At 48.8% G+C, this 26,394-nt stretch overlaps 1 protein-coding gene across 3 annotated transcripts in view; it reads right to left on the reverse strand.

Annotated features, from left to right (window-relative positions):
* Window positions 1-710: 710 nt before the first annotated feature.
* The window catches only part of CACNA1H (calcium voltage-gated channel subunit alpha1 H), a 161,456-nt gene continuing 135,772 nt past the window's right edge, over window positions 711-26,394 (reverse strand). For 2 of the 3 annotated variants that reach the window (XM_064725503.1, XM_064725502.1), the window contains exons 26-35: window positions 23,331-23,482; window positions 20,850-20,959; window positions 19,989-20,122; window positions 19,167-19,237; window positions 14,459-14,537; window positions 12,415-12,536; window positions 10,607-10,912; window positions 7,394-7,577; window positions 4,095-4,264; window positions 711-3,448 (exon numbers count right to left, since the gene is read on the reverse strand). In XM_064725503.1, coding sequence (XP_064581573.1) covers window positions 2,354-3,448; window positions 4,095-4,264; window positions 7,394-7,577; window positions 10,607-10,912; window positions 12,415-12,536; window positions 14,459-14,537; window positions 19,167-19,237; window positions 19,989-20,122; window positions 20,850-20,959; window positions 23,331-23,482 — 2,423 coding nt within the window. In that variant the 3' untranslated portion in view covers window positions 711-2,353. The remainder of the gene's footprint in view (window positions 3,449-4,094; window positions 4,265-7,393; window positions 7,578-10,606; window positions 10,913-12,414; window positions 12,537-14,458; window positions 14,538-19,166; window positions 19,238-19,988; window positions 20,123-20,849; window positions 20,960-23,330; window positions 23,483-26,394) is intronic. The other variant, XM_064725504.1, reaches the window with a different exon arrangement.

A 26,394-nucleotide genomic window follows, 5' to 3' on the forward strand; every position in this document is an offset into this window, starting at 1 on the left:
TGAGCTTTGAGGGGTTTGGGAAGGGCTTTGGGAAGGGTGGCAGGCTGGGAGAGCCAAAACCAGGAGCAAATATCCCAATTTATTCCTGACACTGCCACGGCCTCGAGCCCTTCCAAGTTGTTCCATCTCTATCCATCACCACCATCAGCCACGAACCCTGTAGCAAGAGGATTTTCCCCCTGAAGGGAATTCAGGCCTTTTCCAGCAAAGCTAAATAATCCCAGCAGCAAATGACACCCTGAGTGTCCCCTGGTGCTGAGGGACACCCTGGAGCATCCCCCACTCCCCTCCAGGCAGGACTCAGCCTGGAGCAGAGGGATTCACCTCCCCTCCTTAAACTGCAGCCAGAGCAGTTTGCCATCCTCCCCAAAGCGCTGTTAATCACGGATTTTGTGGCTCTTTTCTGGAATTCCTCGCTATCCCACCGAGACAGAGTCATTATTTACAATAATTCTAAATGACTCTTAATTACAGCGGCGCAGGTGCTCCTCGGAAGCAGCCGGATCAACATATGGAGGAGAGGTGAGGGATTCTCTGAGCTCAGGGGGAGGTGGGAGAAGCCTCCAGCTCCAGCAGGGATGGTTCCCACCTGGGGGGCTGCAGCTCAGAGAGGCTGAGGAAGGAATTTTCAGGGAATGCCGAGCTCTGGGAGCGGGAGGGACAGCTGGGCTCCCCCCGCTGCGGCACAAAGGGAGGCCACGCTTCCAGTTTATACAGTTTAATAGATGTGAAACAAGATACATTTCCTTTGGAGTAATGGATGCATCGATAACAGAAGATAAATGTGAAGGCATAAATATGAGGCGGCACGGAAGGAACCAAACGGAAACGACTGCATGGGTTTGATCCCCCCTGGGTGTCCACGGGCTCCTTCCTGCTCCTCTTTCCCGTGGCCAAGCTGGGCCATGGACACAGGGCCTGCAGGAGGGGTGGGGAAGGAGGGTAAAAACAAAAATAAAGCTGCAAAAAAACCCCCCCAAAAGGTGTTAAAAGGTGACCTGGATTCCTCTAGAGGCTTCTGGAAGGGCCTTGGGAAGGGAACGTGTCCAGGGATGGGGAGGGAGGGACAGGGAATGCAAACTGCCCCCAGGGGTCGGAGTTGTTCTGTCACAAGGAGGACAAATCGTCACCTTAAATGCTCACAAAGAACATCACCTACGACAGCTCGTTACACCTTTACACACTGTATCAATAATTTACTTAGAACTGCAGTAAACAAAATACATTTCTTAAATAATTTACTATTTATTTGTTCAGTTTTTTTAATCTCTCTGTAAATGTAGTTATTTTTCCTTTTTTTCATTAGTTTTTTTCTCTTTGTAACACAAGAAACCGTCTTTGTGCACATTAGTTCAGATTATTGCGACGTTTAACCTGAATTTCAGTTAAAAAAAAAGAGGGGGAAAAAAGCAACAGGACAGTTGGACAGACAAGAAGAATGAATAACTTATTATTGCACTGGCTACAATTCAGTAGTGATTTGGTTTTTTTGTCTGTAATTAGGACAACCTCTAAAGTACAAAAGAAAATGAGCGAGACGTCAGAAGCATCAGCTGTGAGAAGAAGCTGGTGGGGTGATGGTGGAGGGCAGGGAAGCGAGGAGAGAGGAGAAACATTTGGAAAATGAATGGCTGGAATAATTAATTCCACAGAAAACCCAAGGAAACACCACCCATGTAATGCAAAAAACAGCATCTCTGTTTCTCTATAAAAATATGTGCATTATGAAGAGAGAGTTTTTGTGGGTCTATTTTTTTTTTCCAGGTTTTTTGTTTGTTGTTTGTTTCCTCATTTTGTAGCTCACAAATACAGAATTTTTATTTATAGAACTGCTGATATACAGACAATGTCCAGCTCCCAGGCACTCCAGCGCAACGTGACAGCTCAAAAAGGTGCCTCAGGAAAAGTTGAGCATCTTTAAAATAAAAATAAAATTAAAAAAAAACCCAAAAAACAAACCAAACAAAACAACAAAACCCCAAGAGAATCCCCCCACCACCTCAGACCCGAATCAATGTGATCGAGGCCACAGAGCGAGGTAGGAGGAACAAAGCCACCCCTACATCAATCCACCTTCCCCTTAGAAAAGAAACCCCAAAACCTCTCACCAAATCCCCCAAAACCCCATCCCCACTTTCGTCCAGCCGCTCGTTTGGTTTCTTTTTCATTTTTTCATATGTGTGTGTGTGTGTTTGTGTGGTTTTTTTGCAAACTTCCACAGCTCCTCCCAACGAGTGCCCGCAGCGAGGGGACGGCCCCGGTGGCGGCCGCCCCTGACCGCGGGGTCCCCTCGCTTTGGAACCCCCACATTGGTGACAGCCCTTGAGACCCCCCCTGTCCCCCATCCCAGCAGCTATACTGGCTCATCCGTGCCTTCTTCTGTGGCAACAGTCACGGGGCCCAAGTCCTGCTTGCGCGGGGGGCTCTTGGCAGTGCCCAGCAGCTCTTTGCCCCCCTCTTTGCCGTTGTTGCCCCGCTGAGTTTTTAAGTGCTCCTGTTTCCTCGGCTCAGCGTCCGGCCGCGAGTCCAGGGAGGCCGGCGTGGGCTGCCCGCTGTCCCGCAGCTCCGAGAGGCTGCTCAAGGAGCCGCCGCCGTCCAGCTGCTCGAAGGAGAAGTTGGGGATGCTGAGGTGCTCCCCCCCTCGGCTCTCCGGGAGCTCCAGGGATTCTCGGTAGGCCGGGAACTCGCAGGACGGGGTTCTCCTCCGCAGCAGGGTGTTCTCGGAGGGTTTGGTGCGCGGGGCCGCCGCTCCCTCGTCCTCCATGGGAGGATCTATAGAAATGCAGGGCGGGCTCATCTTCTTCTTCCTCCGGGCTCCGTGGATGTAGTCGGCCTCCGGCTGGATGTGGCCAGGGGGCCGCTGCTTGTCCTCGGCGGGCTCGGGGGCGCCGCCGGAGGGGCAGATCTCGATGGAATGCCGCCGCTGCTCATCGGCCCAGCTGGGCTTGCTGAGGAAGCCCTTGGTGTCGGTGCTGTAGAACTTCTTCAAGTCCTTCTCCCTGCGGGAGAGGCTGCTTGTGCTGCAGTTCTTGAGGGGCACAGGGGACGGGGCCGGGGACGTGAAGGGCGAGGTGGAGCGGCTGCCGGGGTCCGAGTGCTCCTCTGCCCAGTCTTTGGCCGAGCTGTTGATGTGCCGAACCTCCTCGTCAGCCAGGTCTGAGGGCTCGGCCTGGCAGCCCTCGGGGCCGGGGGGGCTGCTGGGGCTGGGTGGCCGGCTGGGAACGCCGTGCTGGCCACACGTGTGCTTCCGTGCCAGGGGGCCCAGGGCCCGGTGTGGGGAGGATGGGGGAGAGCGTGGAGGGGTGGCTGGGAGCGGGGAATGGAGAGGGCTGGCGGTGAGGGTGCTCTGGGGCTGCTTTGCTGATGGTTGGGGCTCTCCAGGCTCTGCTTGCTGGCTGTCTTTGTGCTCTGGAGTCTGTCCGTCTACCGAGTCTGTCCGAACGGCCTCCTGGAAGGGGAGAGAAGGGAAATGGGGTGAGAGCCTGGGGATGTGCTGGGCAGTAGCACCTCCAGTGATAGACACAGAATTATAGAACCATGCTGTGTTGGAAGGGGTCTTAAAGCTCATCTCCTCCCACACCCTGCCACGGGCACCTTCCACCAGTCCGGGTTGCTCCAAGCCCCATCTGAGCTGGCCTGGGACACTCACAGGGATGGGGAGCCCATGGCACGAGGCAAAGGGTTTGTGGGTCTAACGCAGCCCACCCCATCCCTGCCTCATCGTGCCAGTCCTGTCAGACCCTCCTGTACAACAGGATAAACTTTAGGAGCCTTCATGTTCAGGGCTGGCATCTGCTGGGCCTTGGTCTTGTTCCAGCCCCAAATCCTGAGCCAGCACAACCCATCATGGTGGAGGGCTCTCCCAAATGGAGATTGGGCACCTTCTCCCCATGCTTTAGCTCTTACTTCCTGGAACAGCACAGCCATGAAGATGTAAGCAGGGGGAAAAGGGCCTTCCCACATTTGCTGGGAATATATTAAAATTTACGGCACGTTTTGTTCTGAAACAGGAATTCCACTTCAGCTCCGAGCACAGAAACACAAGAAAGGACTGGGGAAGAAGGGAAGGAACCAGGTGACAAGACAGGAGTTACCTCTGTGTGCTGGTGGCCCCTCACCTGTCTGCAGAGCAGCTTGCTGAGAGCAGGGGAGCGGGGGCTGCCATGGGGGACCAGCCCCTTCCAGCGGTGCCGCCCGTCCTCCGCGGGCACCCTCAGCGAGGAGCTGCCCCCCACGGGCTGCGAGCGCGTGGAGCTGATGGACCCTAGGGCAGGACAGAGGAGCGGTCACTGCTGGGCACGGGGGCTCTCCAGGCTTGGGGCAGAAGCTTCAAGAGGGGAGCGAACACAGGAGGGAGGAGGGAAAACCTGTTGGGCCTGGGTGGAATGCCAAATCTCGGCGTAAACCTTGGATTAAAAACCTTGTCCCTTGTGCTGTGTGCTGCTTTGAAGCTCAGCAGGGATGGCAGGGAGCTCCCAGATGTTGGGGTGTCTGTGCAGGGCTCTGATCCTTCTAACTCTAAGATATTCTACAACTTCTGCAGGCCCAGGGCAGTTCTCCCACCCAGCCAGCACCAGGGGCTGTCCCCAAGGCTCAGCTCAGCTCAGCATGGTCCCACCAGGAGCTGCTCCAAGTGCTCTGACAGCCTGAGCCATGCACAGGCTGGAATCTCTCTCTTCCCAAAGCCTCCCAGGCTGGGTCTGAAGGCCATCCCTGCTCCCCAGCCCATCCGTGGTGCTGCTTTACTGCACTTGGGAGTTGTTTGAAAGATCTTCTCTGGTTTCTGGCTGCAGGATTTATTGTCCTCATTAGTTTGAAACCCAGCGTCTGTTCCTGCAGCGCTGCCCAGCTCCGTGTTACAAACACCCTTATCCATCACTCCAAGAGATCTCACCCGGGGGTCAGGGAACTTGAACCCCTGACAAAAGCCATCCAGACACATCACAGTTGCATTTCACAGACAGATTTGTTGGTGGGGACAAAGAAAAGTGAGTGTTTAATAATTTTTCTTCTGGAGCTTTTCTCCAGAACACACAGAAGGAATTCCCACCCCCATCCTGCTTCTCCCCAGGTTTTTCTTGGGCTCTCTCAGACCCAGAGTTTCAGGCTGAGCCTGTGCTGTTCATGTGCTATTCCAGGCTTTATAAAGTGCTTTTTACGATGCAGAAAAACTCTGGCATAAAGTCTGTCACAAACATGGTCATAAAATCCAGACCCAATGCTCTACTCCCTGTCCTCAGTTGGAATTTCCTCCTGTTGGACACTTTCCATCGAGCTCTCATATAGGAAACACAAACCCCCTCCAAACTGGATGCTCAGGAGCACTGAGGATCTCTGGAGCTGGATGTTTTTTCTCTTGTTTTTCTAGGAAATCAGCAAACTGCATCTAAAACCAAAATATCCTGAGATCTGCTCATCCCACAGGATTTTCACTGTGTGGTCAGTGGAGAAGATCAGACATCCTGAAGCCCATGGAAACACTCGTGGGAGTCTCCATGGGCTCAGTTTTATTTGGATATAATTTCTGGATCTGTGACTTGAAGCAGAGTTTGGGCAGCTCAGGAGCAGCACAGCCCAGGGTGCTGCTGGTTTTACCACCAGGTAAAAAAATCATATCCATCATATCCATCATATCCATCCCTCCAGTGCTCTTGGAGAGAAATTTAGGAATTTAGGAAACATCACAGAATCCTTGGTGGGCTGTACCCACCCCTGCCAACGCCCCAGCAGTTTTACATGGATATAAATCCTCCTTTACAGCCACTCCAGGGATGGAAAGCAGCCCCAGGAGGGGGCTGTGAAACTCAGCCTCTGTTTTCTTTCCTTCACCAGGAATTTGCAGGTGAAATAATAATAAACACTGAGCAGAGAACATGACCTGGCTCCCAGAGAGTCTGAACAAACACAGAGTTCCTTCTCCCAAGGAAATCAGAGCAAATCAGGGTGTGCAAACCCACTGGGCAGTTCTGGCATTTCAAACCACGCTGGATCAAAGGGAACCAGGCTGGGAAAAGTTCTAGGGAGCCCCTCCAGGAGCACGTGTGCTTTTAGGGAGGCAGAGTTGTGTTTCAGATCAATTTCCTGTTGTATTTTTACTTTTAGCCCCATAACTAATCCCTCATATCCCACAATACAAACTTTTCTATCCAATTACAGAATACTACCCAAACCCATAAAAATAAATTTTAAAAAACCTAACCTCCACCCTAAAACCTCTATTTTACTTTACATATATCGCTATATTTTAAAACCTTAAGCTCTAAATTTTCCACTACATAATATTAAACACTTCTAATCCAACTACACACTCATAATCTCAATTCTGTAATTTACTTTTAAAAACTTCCTCTACAACTTCAAATTAAATACAATACTCTCTTAAAAATCAAAATCAACATAAAAAACCTAAAATTCTCAGCATCCAAAATTCCAGCAATTTCCCCTTCAAAGCAGCTCAACAGAAGAGACAGAAATGCATTTTCAGGGAAATGTGCTGGGATGCAGAAGATGAATGCCCCCTCAAAGGCTCTGTGATTCCTGGATTTTGGGGTCTCTCCATGACAGTGATTACAAGGCTGGGCTCAGGAAGAACCAGAGAGCGGTTTCTGATCTTTCTGCTGCCAAAGAATCTCCTGCAGCTCTGAGCTCCAGGTGTGCTGCTGAAAGGCACTGCCCTGAGGCTGCAGCCTGCCTGAAACATGAGCAATTGTGCTGGAAGCAGTCCCAACTCTGGCTTTTATTCCTGGGGATGTTATTGATCCTCAGGCAGGAGTCAGAGGGAATGCACAGCTCCCTTCCCCTCAGCTAAAACCTGGGAGCTTGCTGTTGGGGAGGTGATGGAAAGGTGGAATTTTGCAGGATATGGGGAAGGAAGCCCTGTGGTGCTGCTGGAACCCCACAGGAGCCAGCCCTGCTCAGGCCATGCTTGGCTTGGTTGCTCCCCACTGTGGGTGTAATAATGGAATTGTAAAGATTGGAAAAGACCACGGATCCCAAGCATCAATCCTGCACTGCCAAGGCCAGTGCTAAATCAAGTCCCAGGTTTTTTGAGCGCTCCCATGGATGATGGCCCCACCACTGCCCTGGGAGCCCGTTCTGATGCTTGAACACCTTCCAGTGAAGAAATTTTCCCTGATATCCAATCCAAACCTCCCTTGGCAGAACTTGGGGCTGTTTCCTCTCATCCTGACCCTGTTCCCTGAGAGCAGAGCCCAACCCTGCCCCATCCTATCAGGGATTTGTGGAGAATGAGAAGTTTCCCCCTGAGCTTCTCCAGGCTGAGCCCCCCAAGCTGCATCCCCTTCCCTGGCCATACTCCAGCCCTTCCACATCCTTCTCGTGGTGAGGAACCCAAACCTTTGCCCCAGAGCAGGGCAATCTGTGAGGGTGGTACCTCTTTGGGCTTTGCAGGGGTAGGTTTCCATCTCCACCTCGTGCAGGGGCAGGGGGGCCGTGGCTGGGGCCACGGGCCGGAACATGTAGCTGTCGTTGGGCAGGGAATGCATCCGGGACACCGAGATCTTCCTCACTGTCAGCAGGTTCTGGGAGTCCTGGGCCCTCAGCGAGGCCGCACTGCCCTGCAGAGCAACAGGAGAGAGAGGGGGCATCACCCCTGCGGCCACAGATTTCCCAGGCATGGTCCTGGGAGAAGTCTGTGAGGAGATAAGGATGATTGTATTTTATAAAAAATCCTTTCATTAGGATCTTTCTCCTGAGAAGCTGAGAGGCCTCAGAAATGATATGTAAATAATAATTATCTGCTGCTGTGTAATGCAACAGGTGCATTTGTGATTGGTCTCATGTGGTTGTTTTTAATTAATGGCCAGTCACAGTCAGCTGGCTCGGACTCTCTGATCAGCCACAAGATTTTATTATCATTCCTTTCTAGCCTTCTGATGAAATCCTTCTTCTATTCTTTTAGTATAGTTTTACTATATCATTTTCTTTTAATATAATATATTTCATCAAGTAATAAATCAGCCTTCTGAAACATGGAGTCAAGATTTTCATCTCTTCCCTTGTCCTGGCTGGACACATTCCCCTCCCAGTTTCCCCTTTTATCTCAAACACAGTGAATCCCTCTGGTTCTCCCTTCACATCAGCCTCCCAGTGACTGATTGAAAACATTTTCCCAGCTGCACGTCTTAAATTAAATGTATTTTGCTTTGCTCTGCCAGCAAAACCTGTCGCTGAGATCCCTCAGGTTTGGAGCTCACCAAGGATCTGGTTAAATCTGGTTTTTAACTTGTATTTCTGGCTTAGAAATGCCTTCCCTCAGCTCCCTGAAGGGGCACACCCCAAGATGAATTACTCCATGCTTTTACCCTGTGGAGCTTGGCTGGGAAAGGGGGCCAGCAGGTATTTGCAGCTTGTTGGCATCCAGCTGTGCCAGCTGTGGCCGTGCCCAGGAGCCAGCAGGGCTCTCAGCTGATGGATGAAAGCCTCAGCAGCCAGGGCCAGCTGGTCCTTGGCCATCCCAGCTCATCAGCCTCACCTGGGCTGGGGGCAGCCAGGGGCTCCTGCTCACCCTGAGCCACAAGGAGAACAAAAGGTCTCAGCACCCCAACAGGAGCATCTTGGAATTTGGCTCCTAAAGCTCAGCTTGGCTGTGGCTGGAACAAATGAACAGAAAGCCCTTCTTGACATCAGCCACTTCAATTTTTAAAGGTTCAGCTGTTGAGAGCTGACTGAATTAGGGACGTGGGGAAATTTCAAATGAAATAAGGGCTTGAAATATGAACCATGGATGGGAAATTTGTTGGAGAGCTGCTCTGGACTGTGAGGATGGTTTGGAGGCATCACTGCTGCTCCTCCTCCTTGCTGGGAAACACCTGCTGCACTCCAGAGCCTGATCCCATGCCCTGGAAATCAGGATGGGATCTGGGCATGGGGGGGAACTGGGAGCAGAGGGGGTTGAAGCCCTTCTGGATTGTTGGGAATTTCCTTGGAGCATTCCCTGAATCCCCAGCTCTGGGGATTGCTGAAAGCCTCAGGCCTCCCTGCCTCAGTTTCCTCAGCATCACAAACAAATTCTTGCAATAACAATAAAATCAAACCTGACACTGTTTTCTCCACAAACAAAAAGCTCTGCCTGCAGCTCTGGGTTTAACACTTGAAGTCACACCAAACACACATTTTATAGGCTAAAAAGAGGATTTCACTCCTATCCCACACAGGGCTGGCAAGGTTGTGGTTGTGAAGGGACAGGATGGGGACAGCTCAGACACAGCCCCAGAGCACAGCACCACGATGGGTGGGACATCAGCCACCCCAGCCTGGTGGCCTGGGCTTTTGTGGGGTGGTGGCAGGACATGGTGGAAGGATGAAGGGACACTTCACCCCCTCATCACCCCCAGGGTTAAAAGGAGGCTCTGATGTGCTTGGGAAGTGTTGGAGGATGAGGAAAGCCCAAGGAGAATGAAGTGTGTGAAAGGAGGTGCCCTCTCCTCCCTCAATTAGAAAAGCAACCTGTGCAGTTCCCTGCAGGAATGTTTGTCAGGAGCAACATTCAAACAGCCAATTCCCCAGCCCTGTGGAACCAAATCTTTCTCCTCGCCCTGATGGAGCCTGATGGATTTCACAAAAATCTAATTTAATGTAATTTAATCTCCAAGCCCCCACTGATTTCGCGGTAGATTTATTTGTGATCGTGGTGACAAAGCAGTTCCATGTTCACTCTTAATCACAGGCTGCTGACATGGGGTGAGACAATTATCTCACACCCTCCCTCCCCCTGCACTTCTGATTGTTTTCCTGGAAGACTGGCAGGGATCAGAGAGCAGGCAGTGTCCCAAAAATCAACCCAGGAACCTTCAAAAATCAACCCAGGAACCTCCAAAAAATCCACTCAGGGACCTCCAAAAATCCACCCAGGGACCTCCAAAAATCAACCCAGGGACTTCCAAAAATCAACACAGGAACCTCCAAAAATCAACCCAGGAACCGCCAAAAATCAACCCAGGAACCTCCAAAAATCAACGCAGGAACCTTCAAAAATCAACCCAGGGACCTCCAAAAAATCCACCCAGGGACCTCCAAAAATCAACCCAGGAACCTCCAAAATTCAGCCCAGGGACCTGCAGCTCCTTGCTGAGGGGCTCTGATAATTCCCAAGTTCTCCATGTCCTAAGCAGAGCCATGGGGAGCTGCAGCACTGAATTCCTGGGGGATCCTCTGGAAATCCCAAAGTGGGATTAAACAGAACCTGTGAAGGGAATTTATCCCATCCCATGCCGGAGGTGCCAGGGCTCCCAATGCCAGCACTCCCAGGATTTTTGGGATTGCTTGTTGGTTTTGCTGCCCTGAGAAATGACAAGGACGGGCTGGGACAGCAGGACAGGGACCTGTGGCTTTTATGGCTCTGAACTTAAAATCTAGAACTTGAGAATGGAGAGATGGACTTTGAACTCTCCTCTGGAATAATGGCCAGGATAATGTTTCTAGCACCTTCCACATCCAGGAGCCCTGGGAGCTGCCTCAGGACATGGGGTGGTGGTGACATCCCTGGGGTAGGGGCTGGGACAGCTCCTTATCTCCCTCTCTGGCTCTGTGTGGGATCTGCTGGTCAGGCTGGTGGGATCCATCCCCTCCCCAGCCCAGCTCTCACCAGGCCTTGGTGCTTCTCCTTGGGCTGCTCCAGGTTCCCGTGCAGCGCCCGGCTCTCCCCGGCCACGGCCCCGCTCCTGCTCCCGCCGGTTCCTCTGGACATCTCCAGCTCGATCTCGGCGTCCATCTCAGCGTCCTCCTTGGCCTCCTTGTTGCTCTCCTCCAGGTGCTTCATCAGCACTGCCACCACCACGTTGACCAGCACGAACTGGGCGATGAGGACGAAGGTGACGAAGTAGACGGGCGAGATGACGGGCAGGTAGCTGAGGCAGTGCTTGTCCTCCCGCGTGCACTCCCGCAGCGTGTCCTGCGCCGGGGACAGGCAGGCATTAGAGAGCTTTCCAGGGGCACAAACTGATTTATTCAAAATATGGATATTGATCTAGCACCCATATCCAACTGTGAGGGACAAAAACTCTCTAATGGTTTAAAGTTAGAAAGTTTATTGTGATGTGGGTTAGCTCCCAAATACACACCTCAATTTACAGGTGATTACAGAGCCCAAGTATTGAATATCCAAAATACAAATGCATATTCATAACTTTGGTACATCCCATTCCCAATATGGATATTGATCTAGTACTGATATCCAACTGTGAGGGACAAAAACTCTCTAACAGTTTAAAGTTAGAAAGTTTATTGCAGCGTGAGGGGTAGCTCCCAAATACACACCACAATTTACAGGTGATTACAGAGCCCTTTTATCTATTTAAGTATTAATTTACAGGTGATTATAAAGTCTTTTTATCTATATAGGTACTGAATACCCAAAATACAAATGCATATTCATAACTTTGGTACATCCCATTCCTCGCTTTGTATAGCAATTACTTCAAAAGCTATTAAGCATGGTAATTAGTTCAAGAGCTATTAAGCATGCACAGTTTGCTCCTTGAAATGGGTTGGTGGTCCCTTTCATGGGGAGGGGTCCCAAAATGAGGAAGTAAATGAAGTCTTCCTCATTCTGACCTTTCTGCCTTTTCAATGTAAATATGACAAAGGAACCCTTGGCAGAACTCCCATTCCCCCTTTCAATTGGTTTCTGAACAGAGGAGGCCACAATTGTCTGATGTTCCTAAAAGCTCTTTATCAGTTTCTATATTCTTCATTATAAACCCAGCTAACCAAACATTGTGTTGACAAGCAGTCAATTATTAATTAACTACTAATTCTTAACTTCATCAAGGCCTATCTATTTATTTTAATTAACTCAAATAAAGCTTATCTCTAACTAAAATCTTAGCTCCTCTAAAATCTCTACACTCCTTAAAGTTTATGTCTCAAAACACCAAAAGAACGCAAAGTGGGCACAACTGAAACAGGTGAGAGGAAATAAGGGGGTCATGGATTACAGCACCCACAAAGAGGGGAATGGGGTGCCCAGAAGTTTTGGATTTCTTATCTCCTGGAGTGTTCAGGACAGAGCATGGAGCTCTGGGGTAGTGGAAGGTGTCCCTGCCCATGGCAGGGGTGGCACTGGATGAGCTTTAAGGTCCCTTCCAACCCAAACCATTCCAGTGATTCTATGGCACATCCCAAAGGCACAGCACACAGAGCACAGCATGGTTACTCCCCCTGGTCCAAAACCTGGCATCATTTCCCTTCAATATTACATCCAGGACCAAAGCTTCAGGCTGGGTGAGAATTAGGACAAATCTTGAAAACACACCTGGCTTTTCTATTAGGAAGTCTCATTTTGATATTTGAAGAGGAAACATTTTTGTTTGCACCCAAGAGTTGCCTAAATCCGTTTGAAAACTGTACCCACAGCCCTCCAGAGAGGAGGAAGCCCCCAGAGACTGCACACACCTTCATGATGCCGTTCCAGTTGTCCCCCGTGGACACCCTGAAGAGGGTGAGGAAGGCCATGCCGAAGTTGGTGAAGGTGGCGTGGCGGCTCAGGCCCTCACAGGGATTCTCCTCACTGCAATCTGTGGGGCAGGGAAGGAGCAGCACATCAGCCAAGCCATGCTGGAGAACCCACAGCAGCCCCCAGAGCCACGTCCCACGGGTTTATGGCACCAGGGGGTGGTGACATCCTGCTCAGGTGGAACAGGGGGCACAGGGGGAAAGGTGTTTTCAGCTGGAGAACCTTGGGACAGGACAGCAGGAGCTGTGGAAATGGTGGTGGTGGAATTCCCATCCCTGGAAACATTCAAGGCCACTGATTTATTAAAAATATGGATATTGATCTAGTATGGATATCCAACTGTGAGGGACAAAAATTCTCTAACAGTTTAAAGTTAGATATTATTGCGATGTGGGATAGCTCCCAAATACACACCCCAATTTGCAGGTGATTTCAGAATCCTTTTATCTATTTGAGTTGGACATGGTTTGGAGCAAGCTGGGCTAGTGGAAGGCATCCCTGCCCATGGCAAGGGGTGGCACTGGATGGGCTTTAAAGTCCTTCTCAACCCAAACCATTCCTTCTGATTTCTGTGATTTTCTTTGCTCCTGCTCCACAGCCTCCTTTGTCTGTTTTCCTGTTGATTGCGCCCTTGCCTTGATGATTTTTTACATCCACCACGAGGGATATTTTCACTGAGATAAAGTGGAGCAATTTGACATTTTCCCCCTGAGAATTAATAGCCTAATGAATGCAAATTGAACATATGAAATATCCATCTTCCCATAAAACACAGCCTCGTTAAATATCCATTAGGACAGGCAGCAATGGCTCTTGGTTGGGCATTTCAGTCTTAGGTAATTATTCTGAGGTAAATTGGAAGGAAAAACAAAAAAAATTCCAAGAAAAACCCACAAATGACCAGTCCTGAGGGAAAGAGGGCTGATGGTTCTTGTGGCTGGCATGGACTGATCAGGAAAAAGGAAGGAATATTCCCATTAAATTGGGCTGGGAAGCAGAGTCCTGCCCCAGTGGGGTTCCCTGGGCTGGCACTGCCCAGGTGTGGGTGGAAACACCAGAAGAACAATTTTTCACCCCTGTGACTGAACAAACACACCCATAACTCCAGGGGTGGAATATAAACCCTCACTGTCTCACTCAGGGTGGGTGCAGAACTCTTTCCTTCCCCGGAATTTGTGAGAGACTGAAAAATAATTTGGTTTTGGTTGAAAGAATTATTCTGCTCTCAGGCACTTGTAATCTGAGCAGAGGGCTGGGCTCATAAAGGGGATTAATGACAGCCATAAACTCTGCTCAGGAAGGGCCTTCTGGTGCTCCTGGAGCTCTAATTGGGATGGAAATGTTGAGGATGCAGACACAGCTCCCTCCAACAGCATTTTCCAGGCTGCGCAAGGCTGGGGTTTGCTCTGATTTTAGTGATGGGCACATTCCCGAGCAGCTGCTGTCTCCTCAGACTGGAGGATTAATTAATGCTGGACAAGCAGGAAGCCCTGGGTGCCTCCTGGTTGATGGAGAGAGGGGAAGGTGATGCTGAGGAGCCCTGGGAGCTGCAGGGGCAGTGGCAGCAGTGCAGAGAACTGATGGGCTGTGGGGAAGCTGTGAGCAGGGACATGTTTATGGTGGCATCTCTCCAGCAGGAACCTGACCCCCATCCAGCTCTGCAGGCTCGTGTTCTGTCTCCAGTAGCAAACTTGAACAAATCCATGCTGGGGCAATGATATTTAAAAAGCAAAGAGTTCCTCTCCAGCCAAGGCTGGTGTTGGCCAGAGCCCTGAATGTGTGTGTGTGTGTCAGAACGGTTCTGTGTTACATCCTCGTGTGTCAGCTGTGACCCTGAGATCAAGAGAAAACTTCCATCTTCCAGAACATGAGTGTGAAGCTAAGGAAGGCCCAGGAATGAGAGGGAGAGGGAGAAAAGGAAGCAGGCAGATAGCAAATAAACACCAACCGGATGGAGCCAGCGGCCTGGGGCCCATTACTCACCCAGCTTGCCAAACAATTCCACTCCCAGGGCAGCATAGATAAAAAACAGGAGCATAAAAAGTAGGCCAAGGTTCCCTACCTACACAAGGAGAAAGCAGAACAAGGGTCAGGCAAGTCGAGGTCATGAATGAAATCACTCCATCACATTTTCAACACAAGCACAGCAGGGATGGGGGTCCAGAGGAAAATCAGATTTCCCCTGGGACCAGCAGCCTGGTCCCTCTCTGAGTTCTGCTTTAGGGGGCCCAGGGAGGTCTTTGTGTGGGGAAAGGAGCAGAAATGCCCTTGGGGGAAGCAGCAGCTTCTCCATCACCCTGCTCTCTGGAGTTTGGCCACCCCAGGGCAGTTTGTGGGGCAGGGCTGCTTTGGGACCTGGGCTCTGCGTTGGGTTTGGGGCCTTTCCCTTTCCCTTTCCCTTTCCCTTTCCCTTTCCCTTTCCCGGGACTCTGAGACAGCAGCAAGCCAGGAGAGGAGCTGTTCCCAAAGGTTTTACTGGCATGGAGGGCTTGCAGTGCTCCAGGGAGAGGAGAACTCCCCGAGCCTTTTCCTTTGCAGGCCCTTCTCAACCAGAGCTTCCCAGATTTGAGCTTTCTGTGTCCCACAGGAAGATCCTGATCCCAAACACCAGCCCTGGCAGCTCCAGGTGCTGCTGGAGGTGTTCCAAGCCCCCAGGGTGGCTGAAGGGGGTGACAAGTGACGTGAAAACAGCACAAAATCTCTTCACACCACCAGCATCACAGCCCTCCGTGCTGGATCTCATCCCAGCACAGAATCCCAGCCTCAAAAACCTCTCCTGGAGCAGATTTTTGGTGATTCAGGCAGAGAACACGAAGGGCAGAGTGACCTGACCTGCTCCCACCTGCTCCCATTTATCTCTGCTGCCACTTTAATCTCCCTGTGAGCAGCTCCTAACTGAGACAAAGTGAGTTCTCTGCACCACCAGCAGGATTTTATCCCTAAAAACAAGGAGCTGGGAGGTGATCCAGGCAGCCAGGCCCAGGGATTCCTGATCTCTGAGGCGCATTTTAGTGAACTCTGACTTTGGGAGAGTTTTCTTCTCTGAGGTGGCACAGCCACAGATCTTTTGGTTATTTGTACTGTGCTAAATTTAATCAGAAAGTTTATCAGTGTGATATCTGTCATTATAAAATTAACACAGCTCTTGCTGATGAAAGTGGGGATTTTTTATATTAAAGAAATGGGAATAGTCCAATCACCCAGTGCAGGCTGCAATTGCTATAAAGCCTAAACTGGCTCTGCAATTTCCCTAACATTATTACAATCCTCCAGGGAATAATAAAGATAAAACAGGGATGTGGATGGCTGGGCTGGGTTATTTCATCTGCCTCTGCTGCCTTCTGGAACAGCTTTTGCTGCTCCTGTCTGCTGGACCACTGATGCTTTGGGAGCCATTAGAAACGAGCAGGCACAAGCACAAGCACCCCACACACACTGCTGGGGAGGCAAATGAGCAAATAATTACAGGGAATTAAAATAAAAGGGATAAACAAACTTTCGAGGTTGAGGCAACACAAGAGGGTGTTGGGTTTTGCTCTAAGCAAGCCTGAGTGTTCTGATGCCTGAAAAATCAGCCTGGAAACTTATGGCATTGATGAAATCCCAAAGAATTTGGGGTAATGTGGGAGTTATTAGCAGGTTATGTGTAAAAGGCGTTATCTGGATTTCAACAAGGAGGAGAGGGAAGAGGGAACGGGGAGGGGACAGAAGGAGAAGGAGGAGGGGGAAGAGGAAGAGGAGGAGAAGGAGAAGAGGAAAAAGGAAAGGAAAAGGGAGAGGGAAAGGAAATAGTAAAGGAAAAGGGGGAGGAAAAGGAAAAGGGAAAGGGAAAGGGAAAGGGAATAGTGAAAAGGAAAAGGAAAAGGAAAAGGAAAAGGAAAAGGAAAAGGAAAAGGAAAAGGAAAAGGAAAAGGAAAAGGAAAAGGAAAAGGAAAAAGGAAAAGGAGTCCCTGTGGGGGCAGTTCCAAGCTGTTGAAGACAGAGAGGAGTCTCTTGTGCAGGGAATTAATGTTCCATCCATGGATCAAGTGAGGCCAGAGAGGGGAAAACAACCCAGAACTTCTGATAGGGAAGTTCCACATCTTGTTGCTGTTGGGGGGTGGGACTGGGCTGGACTCCAGTTGTGCTCCCCACCAGGAAGAGCTGAGGCAGCTCAGCAGTGGCTGCTGGGGCATTCGCTTCCACCAGGAGCATTTGAACCCAGAGCTGATGCAGGAAAGGACTTTGGAAAATAACCCAAATCTGATCCAAAAAGAGACTTTGGAAAGCTGGGAATGGGAAAAGGACTAAAGAAAAACCATCAAACAGGAGCCTTAGAGAGCAGCCCTTGCTTCCAAACCCAGCAGCCACCAGACATAGGAGCAAGGAAATGATCAGTGATGGATGAGTGGTGTAATTCATTATGGAGCCTTAACGAGCAGGAGCTCAGAAAGAAGAGGAAAACACTTGAAGCAGGTCTTGAAAAGCTGCTCCACAGCAAGAGATTAAAGGAGTTCACTGCACTCCTGTTCTCCAGACTGCAGGAGATTATTTTATCTACCATTGCTTCATAAAGGAGAAGTGCTACAAGGAAAAAAGCAAAATTACATCCAGTGAAAAACCAAACCTTGCTAATTCAGACTAAACTCACCAGATATTTTTTTAGTAGGAAGAGTAAACGTGAATGTATTCCATCAACAGGGGATGGCTGATTCCCTAACACCGAATCCTTAAAACAACAACCAGGGATTGGCAGGAGATGGAGAAGGTGGGCAGAGAATCTGAGATCATTCCCTGACCATTCTTTCTGTCTATGTGGCCTCTCTTAATTATTGTTTTTCTCTTCTCAATCTCATTTTTCCCCACAGATCAGGTGGAGGAGAAGGTTTTTGGCCTGCCATGCAGAGGTCACCACACAAGGAGCAGGGCAGGGACACTTTGAAAAGAGCAGCTCAAGCTCAGCCTGAAATCCCAAAAGAGGAGATTAATCCTGTGACAGTCCTGGATCAAAATGCTACATTCCCCCAAATTTGGGGATAATTGGTTCTCCAAGTGTTACTCAAATTGCTGAATAAAAACCAAATCCAAAGCTGATGAAAATCACCCCCTAGAAATGCAGTGACAGCTCCTTGTCATCGTCAGCCCATAAATGGGCATTCTCCACACACCAGACAAAGAACTTCCCCCCAAACCTGAATGAATAAACATTAAATTAGCTCTTTTTTGTCACTTAGAAACCACATTCTACGAGGATTTTCCAGCTGTGGTTTTAGGATGCTAATTTAATTAGGGTAGGAACTCATGCCCTGCCTTGGAAATGAAAGCTGCAGCTTTATGAAGAGTGATGGTTGTCAGAGAGCTCTTCTTAAAATTCTCTTCTCATTTTCTGAGATTCACTGGAGACCAAAGTGGCATTTTTTTATCTGCACGAGATCTGCTGATTTTCTGATCTGATTTTTTTATCTGCTTGGAACACCCCAGGGGTTTTCCCTTGACAAGAGACCCTGCTGGGAATGCAAACTGCAGGAACACCCCAAGGAACCCAAACCCTGGCCAGGAGCCACCCCATTGTTTGGGGGGTGGGGACAGAAAACAAGGAGGGAGAGGCAATATGGGCTGTGGTGACAATGCTTTGTAAACTGAAAACCAGACACAAATCCAAGGATTTCTTTAAATGCCAGGCCAGGGGTCAGGTTGGGAAATCCCTGCTTCAGCCTCAGCCCAAATCCTTAAGGAAATGTGGATGCCAAAGGGCAAATGCTGGGATTAGAAATGTGTTCATGGCAATGATGAAGATCAAAGCAAAGGGGTCTTTGCAAAGAAAAGAAATTCCACATTTTCCAGCTCTTTGGAATAGATTGTGGGTTGATTTGCACTTAGGAACTGAGTCCAGGGGTGTTTTTGGGTAATTCCATGTTTTCTGCTGGTTCTCTCACTCATCCTCTGGAGGAGACTCCCACCCATGTGGGGTCTGCCCTTGGCTGCTCCAGGGAGTTGGGATGGGCAGGGTTAATCTGAATTAACTCCAACACTGAACAATCAGAGCTCACACCAGCACACCCACAAACGAGCAGAACACACCTTAAAAAGGATAAAATTAAAAAAAAAAAACACCACCGACCCAAACACCTTGGAATTCTGATGGAGGAGGACTGAAAGCCAGCAAAAAGTTTCTTTCCTTTTCTCAGATCCATAAAAAGGGATCCCAGGAAGTGAGCCTTGCAGGATCCTATCAAATTCCCTGAGTCTGGAACTATTGTTGTTTCTCTTGCAGCTCAGAAGAATTGGTGGCCCCAAATCAAGATTTTAACCCTCAGAAGCCTCTCCCCAATTTGCCTTTTGAAGGTTTGCAGCACCTCTGTCAATAACTGTGGCTGTTCCTGCTTCCCAAATTAAACTCCTGAGCTGGGAGCTCCCAGTGCTTTCTCCAAGATCCTTCTCTGTCCCTCCTGGTGTTTCCCCAACTTGCCAGTGAGATCTGGGGTTTGTACAAGATCCACCTACAGGAATTTGCTCTCTGGGAACTTTTCCCATCATTTTGCTTCTCCTATCAAACACAGTCCAGGATGAGCCACAAAAAATTGCACTCCCAAGGCCTGGAGAAAGCTGAGACTGTCCCCAGGTGGCTTCTGGAGCCACCAAACCCAGAGCTGTCCCCAGGCCCCAAAGGCACTCCTGTCCCCAAGGGCATGCAGGAATTTTGGGGGCTTACCTGGGGCAGGGCTTGCACCACCGTGTCCAGCAGAGCTCTCATGCCCGTGGCCATTTTCAGCAGTTTCAGCACTGAAATGAGGAGCAAATCCTGCTCAGCAGGGCTGGGGAGAATTGCAGGGAAAATCCAGGAGGGAAATCAAGGTTCAGGTTGTGCAGGGAGGGTTTAAATCTCCCTTAATGCTGTTTGGACATGTGGGGAGCTCTCTGCTGAAAACCAGGATCTCCCTGATCCCAGCAGGGCTGAACATCCCCCCGTCAGTCCCAAGGGGAATGCATTCCCACTGCCAGGGGGTTCTGGGATTTTGGGAAGGAATTCCTCTCTGGGAGGGTGGAAAGGGGCTGAAATAGAATTCCCAGAGAAGCTGGGGCTGCCCCTGCATCCCTGGAAGTGTCCAAGGCCAGGCTGGGATGGTGGAAAGTGTTCCTGCCATGGCAGGGGTGGGATGGGATGGGCTTTAAGGTCCCTTCCAACCCAAACCATCCTGGAATTCTATGAAAATGGACAAACACCTACAAGAACCCCAACGTGCCCAGGCAGGAAAATGGGAGGCACCTCACCAGTGAGGAGCATCTTCCCAAGCCCTAATGGAATTCCATCACTCCCCATCCTGCCCTGGACCTGGATAAAAGCTCAGTGATCCCAGGCTGGAATCAGAACCCAACCCCACATGAAAACCCCATGGAACCCCCACATGAAAACCCCATGGAACCCCCAGTGGTCTCTGAGCTTCCATTCCATGTTCCCCACTGGAAATGAACCAGCAGGGCGGGAAGGACAAACATCCAAAGGATTTCCTGGAGAGCCCAGAGCAGGACCCACCTCTGGCTATCCTGAGCACCCTCATGATGCGGATGATGGTGGGGTTGATGGGCAGGGCAGCGTTCATCTCGATCTCCTCCAGAGTGATCCCCACAATGGACAGCAGGACTATGGCCAAGTCCAGCTGGTTCCACCTACACAGGCATGCAGGACAAACAAAATTCAAATTATACATATTTCATCTTAATGACAGGCACCAGCAAATCTCAAATGCATCTTTGTCGGATTAAGGTAATTATCTAAAATTACTCCTCTTGAGTTTTAATACAATATAACTTTTATAGTTCTATTTCTCCAAAGTATTTAATTTTTTTTATAAAACCATCCTTTAAACTTATTTTTATTTCTATTTTTCTCTCAACAATATCTATCTTATTCTATACTATTTCCAAATCAATATTTCTTATCTCAAAGTTTATATACAAATATATATTATATCAACTTTCTTTTAAGTTTTAAAAATTTTCTACAGATTTATTTCCCACACATCTCATTCTAATCTGGGTCTGTGATTTTTAGGTGGTACAAAACCAGCTCAGAGCAGCTGGCACAGACATCCTGTGAGCCACAGAATATGGGAGCTGACTGGGAAGGGTTTCTGACCTCTAAGCTGAGCTGGTCATGTCTGGTGGAAAGGGAAATCCTGGGGGAAAAGATGCATCTGGAATTTGGGGAGACTTCCTGAATTCCTCCTGCAAAGCACCGCCAGCAGTTCTCAGGATTTTCAGTTCTTACACTACAAAGTTTGCACCCACTGAGAGCCAGCCCTGGGCTCTTCTTGTGTCACCACAGAATCTGGCTCTGAAATTGGGTCAGTCCAGCCCTGAATCCCAAATCCACACGAGTCCAGAATTCTCTCACCTGTCCTTAAAAAACCTCCGGAAACCAAAGGCCACCAGCTTGAGCAGTGCCTCGAACACAAAGACGATGGTGAACACGTAGTTGCAGTACTTGAGGGCTTCATCCAGGGACTGGAAAGACAGATCCCAGTTAGGCCAGCCCAGTTATCCCTTCCCAGACCCCCATGGAGGGACTGGCAGGGAGCAGGGTGAGAGGAGCTCAGAAATTTCAGGAATAAAGTCATAAAGGCTCGTGGAGCTCACTAAATCACCCAGCAGAACTCAAACAAAGGCTTAGCCCCTGAGTCAAACAAAACCCCCCAAAGCACCGAGATTAGTTCTGCTAAAAATGTCAGGTTCAAGCTCGGTGCACAAATTGTTCAGTCTGGGCCAGACAGGAAAAAATTCCCCCCTTCCCCATCTCCTGAAGATTCCTTGGTCTGAAGTGGGGAGAAGAAAAGCCTTGATGGATCATTTCTTGATCCCAGCCCTGGGGACAAAGGCTTTGCTTAAAAAGCTGAGGAAAATAAATAAACCTTGGAGAGATGGATGGAACCTTTCCTTGCTGAAAAATGGGGCATCTCCAGAGCTGGGCAAAGCGTGTCCATATTTGGTGCAGCGCTGCCGCTGTCCCCGGAGCCGCCCTCGGAAGTCAGGAATCCACAGTGTTTATACTCGGGCATGATGAGTGTTTATAATGGATTCCATTGGAGCTGGGGGCCAACAATAGCAAAGGAATCTTGTGGGGAATCTTAAAATAGACAAGCTTGGGAGAGGGGGAGCAGCTCTTGGCGTGGGGAGGGATTGGGGGGTTTAGTTTAGTGTAGAGCAGGACTCTGAATGTTCAATTAAAAATGGGAATTGAGAGCATCAAACTGGACAAAAATGGAAATAAATGTGACAGAGGAGGCTGCAGGAAACCCCAGGGCACAGGAAAGCTCTTTTTGTGCCCTCTGTGGGATGCCTGGCTTTGCTGACCCCACACACTCTGAGGTCACCAGGGCATGGCCATGCCCTGATTTTTTGGGAATGGGAGCTGGAAGTTTCTTAGGTGTTGGCAACAATCCCTATTTTTGTACCAGTACCTAAAATAAAAAGGCAGCTTAAAAAACACAGGACAATTCCCTGTTCCATCCAAAGCCCGAGCCTGACTTCTGCCATCGTTTGTGACCGTTTGCATTTGGATTTACAACTCTGTGTTAAGTGAACGTAAACCAAGAGTAAATAAAACCTAACCTGGATAAACAACATTTCCATGGAATTGCCCTGGTGTAAAACACACACACACATTACCCTCTGGCTCAGCATCCAGGAGGCATTTGCAGGTTACCATGGAATGCTGGAAAAGTAAATGCTGAGCCAGAGCTTCATAAATGATAATGAAATGGAAAATTTATAGATGGAAAATGTATAAATTGATATAAATTTATCTATCAGCCCCTATGATTTCTGTCAAAGGTGTTCTGAGGGGAGAATGATTTTATAATACATTAAAAAAATGAGGATTGTACTTTTAAATTTGGTTTATTCAGAATCCATTGAGGAAAAGAAACACTCTGCATGCTGTAACTCTGAGTTTATATCTGTTAATGGAATGTTCTAAAACTCTGGACTGTTTTCCAGTGTGAGGCTCAGTCAGGTTTGGGATCAGGGCAGGAAATATTTAGATTGGCCTTTTCCTGGTAAAAGCTTAATTCACTCTCCATTAGCTGGGTTTTTTTTACCCAAAGCAGGGAAATGGAAGTTTTGCCTGAGGCAGAACAGGATCAGAATGCTGAGGCTCCCCAAAAACTGGGGGTGCCTTTTTGGGGCTACCTAAAAACAGAGGCTGGACAAAATTAGGGGATAAAAAGTGTTTCTATTTATTGAAGGCCCTTCAGGTACGTTTAGGGCAGACAAAGGCTACACCCAAAAATGGACCACGGGTTTTCACACTTTTATAAGTTTGGGCTGTTTGCATATTGGGGGTTAATCTGCCAATTACAGCTTCAGGTAATGAAGTAATTTTCCTCAAGTTTGCACTTTTGTTTACATTTCTGGGGCCTGAGCCAGTGAGGTGTCCTTGACTGCCAGGCCTGGAGAGGAATTGTTGTGTCTGCCCAAAATGGGAAAGCAGCAGCTCCTCACACTGCACATGGCATTTAGAGTTACACACTAACGAATTCCAGCATTACAAACACATGAAAAACATAAAATCTAAAACATCTAAAAATCTTAAAAATCTAAGATCTAAAACCTTAAACATCACTGGAAGTGTCCCCATGGCCAATTTCCTCCCAGGAGAACTGTGCTGGGGGCAGCTCCTACCTTGGGCTGGTTGTAGTGCTACACCAGAGTTTAGAGTTACATACTAAAGAACTGCAGCATTACAAATACATGAAAAACATAAAATCTAAAACATCTAAAAATCTTAAAAATCTAAGATCTAAACCCTAAAACATCACTGGGAGTGTCCCCATGGCCAATTTCCTCCCAGGGCAGCCCTGCTGGGGGCAGCTCCTACCTTGGGCTGGTTGTAGTGCTCCATGGACATGGTGATGACGTTGACGCCGATGATGAAGGTGATGAAGAGGTCCAGGTAGTGGCTGGTGCACAGGCTGTGGATGTACCTCCTGGCCGGCGAGTAGTCGGCGTAGTAGGGCCTGCGCTGGGCCTCTGTGGGGACACAGGGGACAGCCATGAGCCAAGGGGGCTGCAGGGCTGAGGGCCACCAGCACGGGGGCTGGAGTCACCTCCCAGCTGGACACGGGTGGGGAACAAAGGTGACAAACTGTGGGGAGTGGCTGAGTGATCCCTGAGGGATCCCCGAGTGATCCCTGAGGGATTGCTGAGGGATTCCTGTGTGATCCCTGAGGGATCCCTGAGTGATCCCTGTTGATCCTGAGGATCCGAGTGATCCCTGAGGATTGCTGAGGGATTCCTGTGTGATCCCTGAGGGATCCCTGAGGGATTCCTGTGTGATCCCTGAGGGATTCCTGTGTGATTGCTGAGTGATCCCTGAGGGATTCCTGTGTGATTCCTGATGAATGATTCCTGTGTGATCCCTGAGGGATTCCTGTGTGATCCCTGAGTGATTCATGAGTGATCCCAGAATGATCCCTGAGTGATCCCTGAGGGATTCCTGAGGGATTCCTGTGCGATCCCTGAGGATTCCTGTGTGATTGCTGAGTGATCCCTGAGGGATTCCTGAGGGATTCCCGTGTGATTCCTGATGAATGATTCCTGTGTGATCCCTGAGTGATCCCTGAGTGATTCCTGTGTGATTCATGAGTGATCCCAGAATGATTCCTGTGTGATCCCTGAGTGATCCCTGTGTAATTTCTGAGTAATTCCTGAATTCCTGTGTTATCCCTGTGTGACCTCTGTGTGATTCCTGAGTGATCCCTGATTGATTCTTGTGTAATTTCTGAGTGATCCCTGAGTGATTTATGAGTGATTTCTGTGATATCCCCCCCTGAATGATCCCAGAATCATTCCTGTGTGATCCCTGAGCAATCCTTGATTGATTCTCGAGTAATTTCTGAGTGATCCCTGATTGATCCCTGAGTGATTCCTGTGTGATCCCTGTGTAATTCTTGAGTGATCCCTGAGTGATTCTTGTGTAATTCCTGAGATTCTTGAGTGGTTTCTGAAATACTCCTCTGTGATCCCTCGATTCCTGATTCTTGTGTAATTCCTGAGTGATTCCTGAAATATTCCTGTGTGATCCCTGAGCGATCCCCGAGTGATCCCTGTATAATTTATGAGTGATCCCTGACTGATCCTGCCTCCCACCACAGCCTGGGTGGGTTTTTGGGATGAGCAGCCTCTGGTGCCAGCCAGGTCCTTCCCTCTGTCCCTCAGTGTCCTCCAGGAATGGGCAGCAGGGGAGGAGCAGGACGGACACAGGATCCAAAGCCAAAGGAAAAGCTCCAAACCCAGCAAAGCCGGGGCAGCACTCCTCTCTCCCAGTCCTGCAGTGCCAGGAACATCCCAGCTGGGAGGAGAACATGCCCTGAGCTCCAGAAGGTTTTTTGGGACCTTTGGAAGGTTTAAGGAAAAGCAGCAGAGCATTCCTGAAGGGATGGGAGCACACAGGACACAGCCACAAAGCGCTTGGCTCTGCCAGGACAACCAGCACAAGCTCCTCTGGAAAAAGAAATATACATTTGTATTTATAAAATAGGTAATTAAACAATATATCTAGGGCTCAGGGCATGGCAGTATCTAAAAGCACTCACATGAATTTTATATCTCTGCCTCTGGCTGGGATTCCTCCTTTTTTTCTCTTCAAATGTGGAAATTTCTGCCTGTGACCAAATTGCTGGGAGTGTTCCAAAGAGTGTTTGGACCCCAGGACTGCATTTACTGCCTCTCTCCGATGAAAGTGTGACCACAGGGATGGCTGTGGGCACTCCAATTCCTTTCAAACTGCAGCAATGTAAATATTCTGGGTTTACACAAGGCCAAGGCAGCATTACTGTGGATTTCACAAGTGGAGAGACACTGAGGTCACACCAAGGCAGAGCAGGATGGTTCCTCACAGAGAGGGGATTTTACAAATATATCAGCAAATTCAGCTTTTAATGCATGAAGAGCTCAGAAAAAGTTGCTTCACCTTGAAATAAGGAGGGAAATCAGTTCAGAAGCACTCAGTGCCCTCCTGAAATCCATCTCCACTCCTCTCATCCTGCTAATACCTTTCAGATGGAAGGACTCTTGAAATGTGGGAGGCTTTTTTGGGTTTTTTTTCGGTGCAACTGATGCCAGATCAGAATCCAAACCCTTAAAATTAATTGGATAAAGGGAAACAGAATCTGCAGCTCTCTTTCAACTACATTTTTTTTTCCTGGTAGTTAAAAGTACAGTGGAGGCATTTGAAAAACATTTCCTTCTGACCAGGGTCACCAAGGCTTTTTTTTTGCTCTGCTAAGGGGTGTGGAAAAACAAGATGAAAGCAACCAGAGTTGTTTTTGAATACATTTTTTTTCCCTGTTGCTTTCATGTGCCTTAATCCTACGAGTCATCTTGCACTGCTGGGGCTGTCTGTGCTACTGAGCTCAGCCTGCCTGAAAAATAATAATAAAAACATTGCAGTATAATATTTATTTCAGCCTGTACAATGTGCTTTCATGTGTTTTCAGGATTACAACATCCTTGTCCTTTTTTTTTTATTATTATTTTTAGGGAAATGTCTTCTTGGGAGTGCAGATAACTCCTTGGGAGGTCTGAGAATACCCTTAATAGTTAAATGTTATATTAAGGGACTATTTATTAATGAGGAATGGTTGATTAATGGATTGATTAAAGGAGATGAGCAGGGATGGGCTGGCAGCACATAAGGAAAAGAGGGTGCAGGTGGTTTTTACCACCCCTCACCTGCCCAAATGCCTGATTTATTCATTATTCAGCAAAAAATCAGGTGTTTGTTCTGTTTTATCGACTAACTACAGAAGGAGAATCACAAGAAGACATTTTCCACTGCCAGGCATTGAGCTGAAAACTTCCTAAATTCCTAAAATCAGAGATCCTCCTGCCCATGGGCTGGAGAGGAAAACCCAAGGAGGAAGCAGCAGACCCAGAGGTGG

Source organism: Zonotrichia leucophrys, chromosome 14 (genome assembly GCF_028769735.1).
Source record: "Zonotrichia leucophrys gambelii isolate GWCS_2022_RI chromosome 14, RI_Zleu_2.0, whole genome shotgun sequence".
In the NCBI taxonomy this organism is placed as follows: Eukaryota; Metazoa; Chordata; class Aves; order Passeriformes; family Passerellidae; genus Zonotrichia; species Zonotrichia leucophrys.